Source organism: Lepisma saccharinum, chromosome 10, assembly GCF_977018435.1.
Source record: "Lepisma saccharinum chromosome 10, izLepSacc3.1, whole genome shotgun sequence".
NCBI classification, from domain to species: domain Eukaryota; kingdom Metazoa; phylum Arthropoda; class Insecta; order Zygentoma; family Lepismatidae; genus Lepisma; species Lepisma saccharinum.
This window is the reverse complement of record NC_139238.1, coordinates 45,091,975-45,108,833: the sequence shown is the minus strand read 5'-3', so window position 1 is coordinate 45,108,833 and position 16,859 is coordinate 45,091,975. Positions and strand designations below refer to the sequence as shown.

The 16,859-nt window shown below is 37.9% G+C and overlaps 1 protein-coding gene across 4 annotated transcripts in view; it reads left to right on the top strand.

Moving 5' to 3' along the window:
* Window positions 1–16,859, top strand: part of LOC145993893 (doublecortin domain-containing protein 2-like) — a 238,796-nt gene that overhangs the window by 175,206 nt on the left and 46,731 nt on the right. For all 4 annotated transcript variants that reach the window (XM_083129785.1, XM_083129784.1, XM_083129787.1 and 1 more), the window contains one exon: window positions 11,604–11,771. In XM_083129785.1, the coding sequence (XP_082985911.1) occupies window positions 11,604–11,771 (168 nt within the window). The remainder of the gene's footprint in view (window positions 1–11,603; window positions 11,772–16,859) is intronic.

Here is a 16,859-nt window from a genome sequence, read left to right as displayed (position 1 = left end):
CAATATTTGAGGGGCAAGGACAATATACTTTTTCTTGGTAGAAAAGGCTTAGCATAAAGAGGCCATAGTGCGGGGGAACTGCATCCCCTACTTCCCGCTCCTCTTAATTGCCGCCACTGAATGTTTGGATTAAAATGAACGTATTATTAGGAATGATTTAAAACACACATGGAAAACCAATTCTTTGTTCATTGTCCATGAAGTATTCCTAGGCTAATTAATGAAAGGTCATTTTGACAAAATATCAAAACAAGTAAGATTGAAAAATCTGTTCAGAATTGAAGAGATTATTAGCTAAGTTGCTATTCGTTTTCTGAACTGTCACGTTACTCATGCGGGAGAAGCAATACACGTATGGTTACATGAACATATTTTTTGAGGTAACAAAATGATTTAGGACACAAGGAATTCATCGAAGTTGATCACCGTGCCAGTAATAATTCATCTATTTTTCATAGATGTCTTGGGTTGTATGGCATGACCATTTCGAACACACTAGAATGTCAACCTCTATCCTATGCAGCATACCCTGGAAACTTTATTCTTTCAGGGCAAGTTGTCCCTGGCGCCTGGAACCACTGTCAAAGTAATAATTTATGAGGATTTGTATTTTGAGTGTCAGCATGTGTTTGTTTTCGCCCCTTCGTTACTTTAATCTAATCACCATTGAATCTTACCGTCGTCATTATCAAAATTAGCAGAAAAATGACAAAATAAAACAAATCAACCAGAACTTGCCTTCCAAAAATGGAGTTTCATTAGTTCATACCTCTTAGAAAGTTGAGGTGGTAGTTTCAATTGCACAGCGTTTCATTAGTGGATCAAGGCAGCTAATTCCGTGAACAATGACGTTGTTTTCCGAAAGTCTATTTGTCTCAGGCAATCACCCTCTTAAAATGGACGCATCTTCTGTGGTGATAAAATGACACGTTTGGTGCGAGTTCTTTCTGTATATTTATTCCTCAATGGCATAACGCTGTCTCATTAAAAATGAAGAGGTCATGTGTTCGACTCCCCTCCTTTGGTGGAAGCACAATGCACACTGGTTCGGACTACACGTTAAACTGTAGGCTTAGTTCCGATTAGTGTATCTGAGCATAAAAGTGGGCTTAAAAACAAACTAACCAAATCGTCTTCTGTATACTTCGTGACATAACTTTTTTTTCTTTACTTCAGCTGCATCTACAGATTCTGTTGACATTTTCGGCTGATTCATATGGCAAAATTTATGTGTGGAACGAGGATTTCTAAATAGGATGAGCAACTCATTAGCAATTGAATAATTCTGTAACTTTTCCATACATAACTGTTTTTTTAAAATTTATTTAGTTCGGTATTGTAGTGATTAATGTGATTCCTACTTATTAGTAGAACGAATATAAAGTTGATATTTCGCACACCATATTGATATTTGAAGATGATAGGTATATAAAAATTGTAATGAATTTAAAAAGGGACACTTCTGGAATTTCAATGCAGAGCTAATTAAAACTATATTATACTCTGATCACATCACCTCCAGATTCTGCCGAGATAAAGAAAGTATGGGGCCCTAACTCCACACCCGCTATACGCCTTCATGGCGTGGTACAAAGCACAGGGAAGCACTTTACTTTACTTTTTTTTTATTATTATGCTCTTATGGCTACAGCAACACAAGCCTTCCATCTGTCCCTATCCGGGGAAAGATCAATCTAATGTTTCCCATCCTTACCGATTACTTTTAGGTCCATCTCAACGTTATCCCTCCATCCTCGTATTGGCCTTCCTACTGGTCTCTTACCATCAGGTTTCCCAACAAGAATCCTGTAAACTATTCTTTCCTCTGACATTCACGTCACATGGCCTGGCCATCTAAGTCTTCTTGATAAAATTATTCTCATAATAATTGAAAAGTCGAAATAATTTATTGTGTTGCTGGAGGAAGTAACGCTAAGATGATGTTTATATTTGTTTATTTGGAGATTTATTAACCATACCCAGACCGGGAATTATATACGTATGTGGAGGCCCGGAGATGCAGTCCTCAAGTTCACCCTAAATTCTGATCTAAGCTTGATCATACCCTGCATAATTTTGAGCCTCCTAAGCCTACTAGCTGCTTTTAATCATGAAAGTATTCATTTGATCACAGTTTTTCTTTCAATAGCTCTAGTAATTACTTTCACTTTCTAATGACAAAATTGGCTTTTTATGGGTTGATAATATGTGAACATTTGTAGCATAGATAATATTCACAAGTAAGATATACATGTTATGAACACCAGAATACACTCATTTATTGAATCATTCATATATCCCCAAGTATACGTACGTACTTATTGAATTTGATTGGGTGGGCAATCGGGTGGGCACAGGAATTTTTGGGTGGGCGCTTGTCCACCCGTGCCCACCCCTGTCGCCGTCCCTGTCTAATTGGTTGCTTGACTGCAAGTTCCTTCGCAGGTATAAGCGACAACAGAGGGTTACTGCCATAAAGGCGGTGACCGCGCCGTATATAAGGGCGGCGGGACTGTAGGCGTTTGTTTCCAATGGCCAGTACCACTCAGACTACGCTGGTGCAGCTGTTTTCTATACTTTACACACTGTTGTGTGGGAAAATGAGAGGGCCTGCTTATAGAAAGTTTCTCCGTAACACTTCTGATTCAATGTATCTACTTTTTTTTTTGGTCTTTAGCTTTTGGATATTCGCGGCGGATAAGATGAATGAGAATTTGATGAAGGAACGAACACCCATGCCCAGCCCAGAGCACCAAGTCAGCTGCATCCTATTCAAGTTCACCACATTCTCCCCTATTTATATATATTTGCGTTTCTATTCCTCCATTTCTCACTCCTCCTTCTCCGCAACCATGACAAGAGCTTAACATCGCAACTTTGACCGGTTCTTTGCCGTGGTGAGCCGTGCAAACTGTATACAACGTGTTCCCTGCTATAAGCACAAATCCATCATGAACCACGGCACTGAACTAACCAGAACTTGCAACGTTGCCATTGAAAGTTGCATGGTTGCTGCTTGTGCCGAGGAGGGCTTGAACAAGAATAACAAAAACGCACCTATTTGGTAAAAGGGGAGTCATAGAGGAATAGTAACTTCTGTAGAAAGTTACTCTTCATTTTGTTCTTTTTGTTTTTTGCTCATTTTGTCACATAACAAAACATAAGTGTGTATAGATGAAAAATATGCATCAGCTTGGTCTAGGTGGTTTGGGACGAAGACCCAGCACAGTTTTAATTCTCGGGTAGGCATTCTGGCGTTCCGCCCGTGTACCGAGCCGAAGGGAAGTGAAAAGATGCGAATCAGACCATCCCATTTAATTACCTTTAAATCAACTTGCCAATGCTCGTCTGTGCTGTGCCAATAATGTATAATGAGTTTCTAGCTTCATTCTGCCGGTTCAACAGCTTCGTAATAGCTCTTTTGTTTTCTTCAAGGGTAAGATTTTCTTCCGTACTGAGGCCCCAGGTTTGGTAAAATATGGACGGATCTCACAGTTGAAAACCGCACACACACAAATCATCCATTACGCTAACAGAGTCTAAAGTAATGTATCACTTCGAGTAATTTTCTGGTCAGTAAGAAGTCCCCGATGCTGCATTCCCATTAGGTCAATTACAGAAATTAAGTTATTAATAAAGATAAAATTTATTCATATTTGCAAAACGCAGAGCTGAGCTGATACAGATGCCGATGTATCGGATTCCAGTGTTGTACGGTAACACCCTGTATATTTTAAACGTGCTCACAATACGTGCCTCATTTCGCTGACACTTCGGGCATGCTTCAGAGCTAACAATCGAATTTTAGGTTACAATTGGGCATAAACTTTACTTTTTCGGCAAGCATTGGTTGAAATTTTCTCACCAAAACCATTGTTTTGAGTCGCTAGAACCAAGGCCAAGATCAACATTTGCCTTTTTCAAAAGTTCGTTCACCCTTCCTTGTGGCAGATTAGAAGTTCCGCATGTAGTTTTTCCGAGAAATGCTGGACGAACCTCCACACTCCTGGGAAGCAGATGATTGACAAGATCAAAGGCATGGGTAAAGGGAAAGCTACGACAAAACTTCTCGAAGGCATGTAACTAATTCATAACTGTGGGGAAATAAAATATATCATACATTTCCAATTCCTGCTCGCAAACTCGTGAGGTAAGAAAGATGGACATTTTTAAAACCAGCATTAGAACCATGCTGGGATGTTTCCGGGTCAGATCAATGCGGGCTTCTTCTGAAAGATAGGTGAAGGTCGCTGTGGAATTTGTCTTGTTTTATCTACATTCAAGCAAGGAGAGAGGGTTGTGGTGGATTCAACAGTTTATTCTTGTACTCTTCCCTTCTGCGTAAGTCTCTCATGGGACGGTTGGTATGTTTTTATTGCAAATGACAGAGAATAATGGACAGCATAGCATAAAGAGGCTCTAATTTAATAACTGTATTTGTATATATTTTTACGTCGCTTTAATCCCTCTACAGGTTAAGCCATACGACAAGAATGAATAGTGGTTACATGAAACTGAAGAACAGACACAATCCACCGATTTTTTTTAACTGCAACATGTTAAAAAGTCTTGCAATATTTCAAAAATCTCTTTCTTTGCATGCTACATGAGAATAATTTGGGAGTTATTTAATGCAATTAAAGGAGTGTGATGTGATGACTTAGTATGACTCGGTAACTAGCCTTTGTTACTTTAAAATCGAATTTTACAAGTATCGGTGGGTATCGGTGAGAGTATCGGCATCTGTATCGTTATCGGTTCAAAGTGGTAACGGCTCAGCCCTATTAAGAATTAATCACATGTGCGTCACGGTCCAGAGAAATTTAAGTTGTGAAATTACTGAAATCCACACTGAAATTCCTAAAAAAATACTCGCAGGTGATATGGTTGGCGCAATTGTACACTTAGGATTTTATTTTTGGTGGAGCTAGGATATTTTTTAGCAGCCTCCAGTCCACGTAACTCCTCGAATAGGTGCTAGTTGTTCCTCATGGCATTCACAATTGAGACAAGTACTTTACAAAATAAGAATATTGAGCCAAACCATGAATCTGTGCTGTGCAACTACATACTGTACATACATATAGGATAGAAATTCCGTTTCTCAAGGGCTCGTAGCGCCAATACGAGGCCTTAACGAGCACAACATTACAAGGAACAATTGTTCGTATTCATATCCTCTACAAGTTTATCGGTGTTGTACGGTAACACCCTGTATATTTTAAACATGCTCAATGCGTGCCTCATTTCGCTGACACTTCAGGCACGCTTCAGAGTTTCCAATCGAATTTTAGGTTACACCGGTCAGAAACTTTACTTTTTCGGTCAACAGATGGAAACAAAAGTATTTAACAGTCTTCAGTTTCTTGGATTATAAATAATACGTTTCAACACATTAATGTCTAATTATTAAATTACATAGGAGGTAATAGTAAATTATGCTCTTAATCATTTTGTTTGTGTTAATTTATAAAGGTAGCTCAGTCTGATTTAAATAAAATATATTGATTTTTACATAAGTTGTGGTAAGTTACCATGCAGCATCACACTGGTGACGCTGGTCTATACATACTTCATTGAACTAACAAGCTTAGCAATTGCCTGTTTTATGGAGATCAGAAAATCTCCACCTAATGGATATGGGTTTCCCTAGTATTGATGGCATCCCGTAGAATGAATTATCCTCAAAGAATTAAGAAAGAAATTACCGTGTAAACAAAGTACCTGCGCAACCCTGGATAAATAACAATAAACTATCAGAATTAAATCTTCATATGCTATGGATCTTTCTCCAAAGGAGCAGCGATCAAAGACTGATAATGTTACGTAGTCATTATAAATTTTAAAAAAAATACAACATAGAAAACTTATATCTGCTTTCACAAATTAGGCCTTCGATTTCGGCAAAATTTATTTTTTGCTTCAAATTTATTTTCAATTGTTGTGAACAAAAAGGTTAAAAATAATTTTATTTATTTACTCATAGTTTCATACTGCAATTAAATTAAGACTTCAAAGCAATATTCTAGTTTAAAAAGAAGTCAAATTATCCGTATAACACTCATCGCACTCACCAACTTGGCACAATTCTATCGGGAAGTAGTTTGATAACAAATATAGAGGAAATTTTGAAAACATCTTAAAGTTCCACAAGGAATATAAAGAAAGGAATCAATACACACTATCCAAAGTACAAGGCCGTATATAATCGGGCAACAATAACTTACACTGAGTCGTAAGAAGTTTCTATGTTATTTTGTGTACGTACGTACATGTGAGCATTGTATGTCATTTTCCTTAATGCACATCATTAATCTTCCGACCTTACTATACAAACAGAAATTTCATATTGCCCCATATTACTGTACCAGGGTGTATAATAACATCGATAACAAAAACAATCAATTGTACTTTGTTTATCTCGAACTGCCAAAGTTTTGTATGTAGTCTACAATTCAACTTTCTTTTAGCTTTTTTCACAAACTCACCTGACGATCAACTGGATAATAACAGTGCACAAAAGATAAATTGTTATTTCGGGGCGTTTGTTTGGTTCAGTGTGATATATGTGTAGGGATATTAATTACTACAAATGGCTTTCTATCAGCTTTAGTGATCGCTTTCCAAGAAGCTTCCATGTGACGCTGTCGCGAATTTTCAATCATAAGAGAGTCGTAGCGTTGGTGATACGCTGAGCTGTTTGTCTTGTAATCCTGCCCCTGCGTTGCCAAAATATGTGGAATTCTTCAACACACGTCGTCACGTGCTTGTATCGTCCTCAGTGTTATAAAAGTTGTAGTTGATGTCTGAATCACACGAGGCTAGATCTCCTGCTGGATTTTCCAGTTGGACTTGGAATAGTTGTGTGGTACTTGCTCCCCTGCTAGATATCTCACACGATACTTGTTACCATACTTGTCGGTATACTTTTGTTCCCACAAGGCATTGCGCAGAGCAGACAAGATAAAAAGATGAAGAGCGATTTGAAGAACGTTGTAGGAGAATATTAATACTGTTGTTATAAAGAATTAAAATTATTAAAAGAAACGTATGAGCTGGAAATTGGCTCAAAAGAAAAAAAAACAGTAATTAATGCGTACTGTACAAGCTTTGTAATGAACTCGGGTATATTCATACATGAGATTTGCAGGATTCATTCACAAAAAATGTTTTCTTCAACTAAATATGCCAAACATTTAATACACTTGTAACAATAAGGATTTTCATTATCGGCTAATCACATTTGTCGCGTACAAATCTCAACACTATGAATAAATTCCTAAATATTAATGAAAACATACATGCACATCATCTGTTTTTCTTTTATCGAGAAACTAACAAAAACAACCAACACTCCGAAACCACAGACAAAAAATTTCCTTTGCCAAACTCACAGTTAATCTTCACATGGCCAAACGTTCGCTCTGATTGGCTGTTCAACAAAATCTAGCAGAGAAAGCCAGTTGCAATTAGAACATGGCCTAGTCGGCAAAACCAGTCAAGCAGCCAGCCCGGTGGCCATGAATTCCACCCAGGTAGTCAGTTCAGGGCCAACTAGGACATTCCTGCTGGAAATCCAGTTCAGTGTGATTCGGCCTTGAGTTACAGTTACTTTATTCAAAAATTAACTGAGTTACAGACACTCATTTTAAAAAGTAAGTCAGGTACAGTTACTGGTACTCGAAAAGTAACTACAAGTTACGTTTACATTTACGTCCTGCTGGAAATGTTATTGTAAACAAATTGCACACAATCAATGATCATTAATTGTAGTAAAATTAATATAATAAGACTCAAGTGTGTTTCATTTATGTTTTTGGCAATATAAATCTTCATATATTTATATTATTACAACGACAAAAAAAGATTGAATAAGGGGGTCACCTTTGCTTGAATGATCATTCATTATATTTTGCTCTCACTATACCTTAAACCTTGCTCTTATTGAACAAGGACGTTCATTCATTTATAAATTAAGCTCAACAACGCCCACATCTTAAACAATAAATTATTTCTAACTCGACTACCACGTTTTAAATGAATACAGTCATTCATCCAAAACACCGAAGTTTGTGCTTGCAATTAAAATGACGAATTGCAACGAAGTGTGGATGATCTAAATTAAGCATGCAACGAAGCCTGGCTATCTTGTGTTAGGCAAATCCACGATAATTATTCTCACCTTAGCATCCAGAGAAGACACATGGTTCGGAACAGAATTGTCAAATTTAGCTCTTCCCCGCGCTACAAATTTTGAAGTTCACAATTTAAGTATCGTAAAGTAACTGTTGATAATTTTACTTCTACTTCATAGAAAACAATGTTACAGATAACGTTTTTTACTGTTGAAAGTAGCTAGTTACAATTAGCATTCCTCAAAAAGGTACACTGTTGTTTGTAAAGTGTCACTTGTAACTAGTTACTTCCAAACACTGATCAGCATTAAGGGAAAAGCCGTCGACAGCGAGAACAGACACGTAATATTTAGTTATTCAATTCTTTAATAACGAAGCATTTGAGGGTTATCAATACGGTGCAACTGGGGCACAAGCGAACGGTAACATATTCGTCTATACGACGACTGCAAGAGGCGTAAACAAATTACTGTCCACTTTAGTTCGCAAGTTGACCGCAATGGCGCAGTCTTCTTCTTCTTGGTACGACTTTACCCAACGTTAACCTTTCTCCACGTGCCAGCAGTGCACAAATGTACAGCCACGGACACTACTGAGTTGTTATTTCAATGAAATTGTTACAACCTAGAAGTGTCCTTGAATGTACAGTTACCGGCAATACAAAGAGGACACTTTGGCTCTGTCCGAAAGGTCTAGAATGCAGGCTTGAAGTAAGGTCTTCTCGGAAGTGACGTCACCTAATGCAGTTCGAAAGCGTCAATTAAAGCCCGCAGCATACAATAAGCGACTATGCACACTCGTGTACTAGACTCGTTCGCTCGTTGTTCAATTGTTTGAAATCGTGGAAGTGGAAAGTCAGCCTGATGTTGGTTGTAGTTCTTCTGATATGTGGAAATGTAAGTACAAGAACTTTTTAAAATGCTATGTGATTTCTATAGTGAATAGCAAGTGTTTAAAATGAGGGGGAAACAATGCGTTCTTAGTTTTACCTACCGAACGTATTTGGCGCTGCAGTCGAAGTGCAATTCGAAAGATTTCCGGTTCCAGTCCACGACTTTAAATTCATAACCATTCTCGAGACCATTCTCGAAAGGTGTTCGCTTCAAGTATCTTGCTCCTTTCGGACACGCCCCTAGATTCTGAAATGTTCGCTTCCCTGCAAAGCGTTATGTGTGTTGTCTAACTATACAGCGATAAGTGGATTTTGAATTCAAATTCTCAATGGCAACTTCTACCACCGCGTAGAGTTAGTCAACACACATGACGCCTTGCAGGGAAGCGAGCATTTCAGGATCTAGGTGTCCCATTCTTATTGCCGATGACTAAGTGCAGCAGAATACCAAAGACCGCGAAAGCTGCGCAAAACGATATTCCTTAATAAGACTAAATGCCGCAGTGGAAACAGAGTGTGCATAAGCGGTGCTTTCCATTCGCTCCTCGCTATCCAGCAGACAATATTTTCCTCGTTTCCGATTGGCGCAGGAACTGTTAGCTGTAAATCTAACAGGTTCCAGCAAAGCCAGATCAGTACGTTACGAGTAGAGCTCGGAAGTTCAGGCATTTATTTTCATTAAAATAGGCAGGCAAAAAGGCATTTATAATGTGGAAAATAGGCACTGAAAATAAAAAAAAGGCAAATAAACCGATAAAAAGGCACATTTGGAAGTCGCTTACATTTATCTATAATTTCTGGCAAAATGTTAAAATCTACATTGGGAAGACCATTTCAATTTTCTCCGTCTTGATTGCACATAACTACAAGGTGTTTTTTTAAGTTCTCAACTTTCATTGATAGTCATCTGTGAGAGAGAATGTTTGTCATAATAGAAAATGATCTTTCTACTTCTATAGAAGTTATTGGAGCATACATAAAACAAGCTAATGTAGCTGGACTCATTTTGATAACAGCATTTTCACCTTTTAGAATATCACAAATTGTTTTCAATTGTTTCAAGTCCTCATTTTCACTCACTACCTGTTTGCACTTTTCCGCAACAGCTGAGCCCTTTTCTCCTGGCACTTCCATCATCTGCTGCATAGATTCATCCAAGATTCTCATGGATGCTACAAGAGTCTCACCTCTTTTTTCTAGATTTGTAATTGTCTCTGGCAATGCACCATAATGTGCAAAAATAGACGACAGTTCATTCTTCAGTTCTGAATAGCACAGGAGTTTTTCACTTCACGAATTGAAGCCGCTTCATTTTCTGGAAGAGCATCGATCACCTCACTGATTTTTTCAAGGTTGTTAGCATAATATATAGCTGATGATATCCAGTTTCCGCATCTCGTCAAGACTGGTTGTGGAGGTAAACTAAGCTCAGCCGCAACTTCCTGAAATTTTCGGATAGGAGAGGGAGATTTCAGAAATATCTTTTTTGTGTTTGAAATCAAACTGTCCACTTCAGCAGTCAATCATGCACAAGGAAATGTTAACAGAAAGGCAATATCCTAACTCAGCCTCACACTTTTCTCCTTCAGCAACGTTGAAACATGCGTGAGTTCAATATTACTTAAATAAGGCGAAAATTATTCGCATAATAAACGGAACAAAAATAAATGCCAACAACGTTTTTTGGGAGAAAAATAATTTATATACACATTTTTTTTTAAAAAATGGTCAAATTTCGTTGAAAAAGGTAAAAAAAGGCATTATAATTAAAAATAGGCAGTGGGGTCCCAAATAGGCAAAATAGGCAAAATGAAAAGGCTTCTAAAACATTTGAAACAACATAAAAAACTTATATCCGGAAAAAAATTATCAATATACGCAGTAGATAAAAAGAGGCATTTTGCCAAACTTCCGGGCTCTAGTTACGAGGAATGGGTCTGAATTTCGATATCTAGGCAAGGCATGGACATTTCATTGTTGTTCCTTTGTCTATTTCGTGATTTGATTCACAATTTAGGAACATAGGAAAACGGTTTAAAATGCAAATATAAATGATTCCTTTGTCTCGTTTTGTACAGTAACAGACACTTGTGGTTTGTTATAATTACATTGAAAGTTAATGAGCGCAGTGGCGGCGGCGATTAGGGGCCGGTGGCCCCACAGTTTTGCCCCCCGTACTATGCTAAACCTTATCTACAAAGGGGAATATACAGTCTTTGCTCCCCCCCTCCAGTTTTGGAACCAAATCGTCGCCATTGAATGAGAATGTTACAACCCAGAACTGTACACTCAAAATCAGTAGCACATACGGTCTTGCTAGCGAGTCTACGAACAGTGTGGAGCGTGCCCAAGTAGGTTAGCGATAGGTTCTGGGATGAAATGACGTCAAAGAAGGCGATTTTTTCACTTTCTTGTGTCTCTCCTTTAATCTTACATCCTCTCATTTCCCGCCTCGGTTAAGCAATCGTAGAAATACGCGACGTTAAGCGTGTGCGTTATTTAATTATTGAATAACATGCAGGAAAAACAGTACTAGTTGATTTTTCATTAGATTCTCTTTATCCTATAATTCTCAGAGAAGCATCGAAAGCCAAATAGTCGAGGTGGACTATGACCAAGATCATGGCGGAATTTTTCGAGCTCGCAGGAAAAATTCCGCCACGGTGAACGCCAGGGAGATCAAGGAATCGCCGGAGACGATCGTGGATCTTCCAATAGACTTTCAGGAGGCCCAGGAGGTGAAGGTACGTCGCTCTCAAGCCGCATGGGTGTATCTCTCTCTCTGTTTCATCTCTCCGGCTCTTCTTCTTTGAGTCTTCTGTTTCCTCTTTCGCATGGTTCACGATCGAAACAACAGTCCGCTTTAAAAACTCAATCGAACTCTATTAATGTTCCATTCACTTACAGTACCGAAAAGGCCGATATTTCCAATCAACGCACCTGAAGCACCCATATGCATACATACATACTCACGTATGTATTTGAAGGGAATTGAGGGGGGATTCCACCTCGTTACTCTATGGTCGTAAATGTTTGGCCTTTGGCGAATATTACACACAGAGAGACATGCAGACACACACGTACAGTCACCTGCAATAAAAATGGGACACCTAGGTCCTGAAATACTCGTTATGTGTGTTGCCTAACTCTACGGCGATAAGTGGATTTTAATAGCACATTTTCAATGGCAACTTCTACCACCGCCGTAGAGTTAGGCAACACACATAACACCTTGCAGGAAAGCGAGTGTTTCAGGATCTAGGTGTCCTATTTTTATTGCAGGTGACTGTACGTGCTATATAATTGATTGATTGAATTAAAATTGTTGGGTGCGTCGTTGAATATGACCATTTTGCGCCCTTAAATGTATGCGGCGAAATATCTCTTATCTAAAATTCTCCCGAGTTCGAATGGGTGTTCTTTGTGAGTGTCCCTTCTTTAATTTCATTATTCTCATCTTCGTGATTAGCCAAAATTGGCAGAAAATTGAAGTAAAATAAACCAAATTAATCAATCGTTTTCTCCACCTGTTTCGATCGTGAATGCAGTGGCGATGGCTTCCAGCAGCATGTAATAGAAGATAATTTTCCTCTTTCATATGGCTTCGCTATGTGTGTGGTGCTGTCATCTTCAATCTCTTGACTTCTTTTAGCCATCCTTATGACTTGCTTCTGTTTGGTTTTCTTCTATCTTTACCTCCTTTCGCCTAATTCCTTTTCTCTATTATCTGACCAGTTCTTCTATATGATACGTCAAGCATGTTCTTCTTGAATTGCTTTCCTGTTATTTGTGTGCTTTTTAATGTTATTGTAATTTTCATCATATTTAAATTTAATACGTACAACTGTTCTCACTAATTTATTGTCATTTTTGTGAAATTCCAGCAAGAAAGGTTATATATACTACAGTTGGAAGTTTTAGGTGCGTGATACCATAAGGTGAGTAATGGGTGAATTGGTTTTAAATCTTCTAAAAACATGAAACGTATTAAGTAATACTTTCTCAAGAAGATTTGGAACAATGAAGTATTTTTGATAATACGAAACAGACAGGATGGCACCAAGGTAAGATGAATCTGTGTCTCATCTTGAAATTCGATACGACCACAGCGCCAATTTGGGGAGGGCATAAGGCGCGTTCTGTCTCCTTTCCAAAGTATCTCAAAGCAAGAAAAAGTATCCTTCCAACAGGGATCGAAAAATCCCAGTCGCCAGGTCGCCATGGTGACTAAAAGATTCAGCCTGGCGACTGTGATCTTTTGCTGTAATATTACCTTTTTTCTTAAGTTTACATCTACGAAATTTTGAAGATTCTAAGTTCAAATTACAGTACAGCGTAAGTAAGCAAATGTACAGTCACCAGCAATGCGACACCTAGAGCCTGAAATGCTCATTTCTCTTCAAGGCGTTATGTGTGTTGCCTAACTTTACGGCGGTGTTAGAAGTTGCCATTGGAAATATGTTATTGAGATCCACTTATCGCCGTAAAATTAGACAACACACATAACGCTTTGCAGGGAAGCGAGCATTTCAGGATCTAGGTGTGCCTTTTTTTTTTCTTTTTTTCTGGTGACTGTAGAGTACTTTACGCTTTTGGGATTAACGATTAATAATTACAGTAAAACTTCGTTAATCCGGAATAATGTGAGGGGATAACCAGACCGGTTTAACGAAAGTCCGGATTAACTTAAACACCTAAAAGAACAGTAGAAAGTGCATTAAAACTCCGTTTATAGCAAAAAAACACTTTCATTATGGTGTATTTAAAGGGCATAGGCCTAAATACACTATACAGTACAAAGTCTGCGGGAAACAGCATTTCATCAGTGGTTGACTGCCTTTCTTTGTGAAGTTCTCTTGTTGACTTCTAGCCACATTTAAAACCTTTTATTTTTTGGCCTTTTGCCTGTCCGGATTAAGCGAAGTTCGGCTTATCGGAGTCCGGATTAACGAGGTTTTACTGTATTTCGAAACAGGATACAATATCGAACAAGACCCTTACTGTTCTACCAAGAAAAGAAAGACCCTCGGATGCTGTTGTTTAATTTTCGACCCAACGCAAGCGAAGGGAGCGTGGGTGATGCAATCAGCTGCTTGCCATGCCATTCTGCCCCTGCATTGCCAAATTATGCTCCGTTCTTCAACCCATCTTCGTCATCTTTATTCGATGCCAAGTGTTTGTTTCATCAGAAAGTTAAAACTGTACATAATGAAAGCAAGGATGTAACCAGGGAGAGATGTAATCATGGCAACATGGACACGAGCGAAGGGAGACATTTTCGTCCGTGTGACTGAGAGAGTAAACAAATGACTGTCCACTTTTGTTCTCGATTTCGCCGCATTCTTTCTCATCTTTGTACGACTTGTAGCCTTATTTGTCAAATAAAGAAACCCTGCAATATATAAATGCTCCGTAGATTTAGATGTTCGATTAATGGACACGCAAGAACGAAAGTTTTCGTTCAATGCCATGTTAGTTTCTTCATTTCCATATTTCCACAAATTTTTATACGATGCCGAACATACTTGACCTCGGCATCGTTGCATGATAGTTGCAGACCCCATCCACGTGGATCTTAAACGTATTCATCAAATATTGCAATTTCGCGAGCAAACTTTTCTGGCCGTTTCCTGCGGAGATTTTCACAACCGCCCCAAAACTTCTGAGCCTTATTTCTTCAGATCCCTGTCACCTCTCCATCATAGGTCGGTTGACTTTCGAGACAACTCGATCGATGGGTTCGTCAGGGGATGTACGTGACAGGAAAAGCTAAAGTTCTCTGGCAGTTCGGATACTTTGAATTTTTCACGAAGATGAAAGGTTTTCCATCACCGTTCGGCCTCGTTCAATCTCAATCAAGGTCAATGTCCGCCCGCTGAGGAAAGTGAACGCTCGTTAAATTTCGTTCGCAAATTCATCAAAGTTGAATGAAGGTCGAATGGAATTACAATTTATTTTTGGAGCATTATTGTGGGATCGGTAAACAAGTTCTATAAATTCTCATACGCTGCAGGCACGCAATACATGCACAGCCTCCCCCGCCACCACAGAAGTAGAGGAACGTCTCAAATTATGGAGGGATACACTTCAAGAAATATTTGCACACACACAGGAATGTCAACCCTAAATTGTCATATATATATACTTTTTAATTCCACAAATATACCCACTAAACTGGATTATGCTCTTCACAGCTTATATAATTGATTGATTGATTTAATTAATTTTACTTCGCGTTTTGTGCCTCTTGGCTAATTTGCGAAGATGGAGATGAGTGATGAAATGAGGAAATACAGCTTTTATAATAACCTATTTATTTATTTATAATTATTAATTAATAGGCTACATGTGCAATAAAACATTAAATAGATTGAGTCACTTAAAATTACGACAGGGAATATTTCGTGAACAACAATAAATATTGAAAAACTGTTTTCGCAGATATATAGGTATTAGAAGGGCTCATGAAAATAATGGGCACAATACGTTCAACTACGTAAGGAAATACGGCTTTCAACACGAACTTAGTTTATTTAATGGAAACCCCATTTTATTTTCAGCTCATTTGAAACTACGGAAAAAATCATTAAGAATGGCGTTTGTTACATTGTAATACATCAAATAGTTCTGACGTATGTTGTAATGTGAAGTTGACGCTTGAAACAAACATTCTCACATGTTGATTTGTGTCGTTACATACTTATACCCTTTTTTACGCCATTCGGGTATCGTAACAAACATGTTACTCTTCTTCATACTATGCGTTGTGCTTAGGAATGTTGTTACGTTCCAACAACTGCGGGTTACAATACAATGTGTAGTTTATTCATGAGTAAGCTTTGACAAATTATCTAAAAGGTTCTGATACATCTTTCTGAATTAACAAAAAAAATGTAATTAAAAAATATAAATTTTAAACATTCCGCCATCAGTTACATACATAAATGTTAGTACATTAACATCTTTCTAATTTTTAATTGGCGTTCATTTATTTACGTCATAATTTTTAGTACATTGGAACAATCAACTCTTCTCGTTTGGTCATGACAAATCTTTAAGTTTTCATTTAAACTTTGCAGCTTATACATTTTTTTCTTCAAATTGATTTGTCAAATTTATCAAATAAAGCAAGGTCGTAACAAATTGCACTAATTAACAAGACGTTTGTGATAGTGTCTTTACGTCAGAACTGTTGCTGAGAAAATAATATTTTCAAACTCTGAAAAGGCTGAGATGATACTTATATATGGCGAATGTAGGAGAAATGCAGCACATGCGTGTAGGCTGTATGCGCGACGGCATTTGCGCTCGGCTCTGCCCACAGAGATAGTGAAGGATGCACCTTCACGCTCAACTTCAGGTTACAATTACTTGAGAACTACTTGACGTATCACAATGTAACAAACGCCATTCTTAATGATTTTTTTCCGTACTTTCAAATGAGCTGAAAATAAAATGGAGTTTCAATTAAAAAACTAAGTTTGTGTTGAAAATCGTACTTCCTTACGTAGTTGAACGTATTGTGTCCACTAATTTCATGAGCCCCTCTCATACCTACATATCTGCGAAAACAGTTTTTCAATATTTATTGTTGTTCACGAAATATTTCCGGTGGTAATTTTAGGTGACTCACCGGTGTGTGTGTGTTTAAATGTATGTATGTGTGTGTGTATATATATATATATATATATATATATATATATATATATATATATATATATATATATATATATATATAAGCTGTGCAATAGTTCATTTAATCCATTATTAATGCAAGTAATGGCTTGATGCCCTATTATATATTATACTGTTCATAGCATTATCACTTTTTT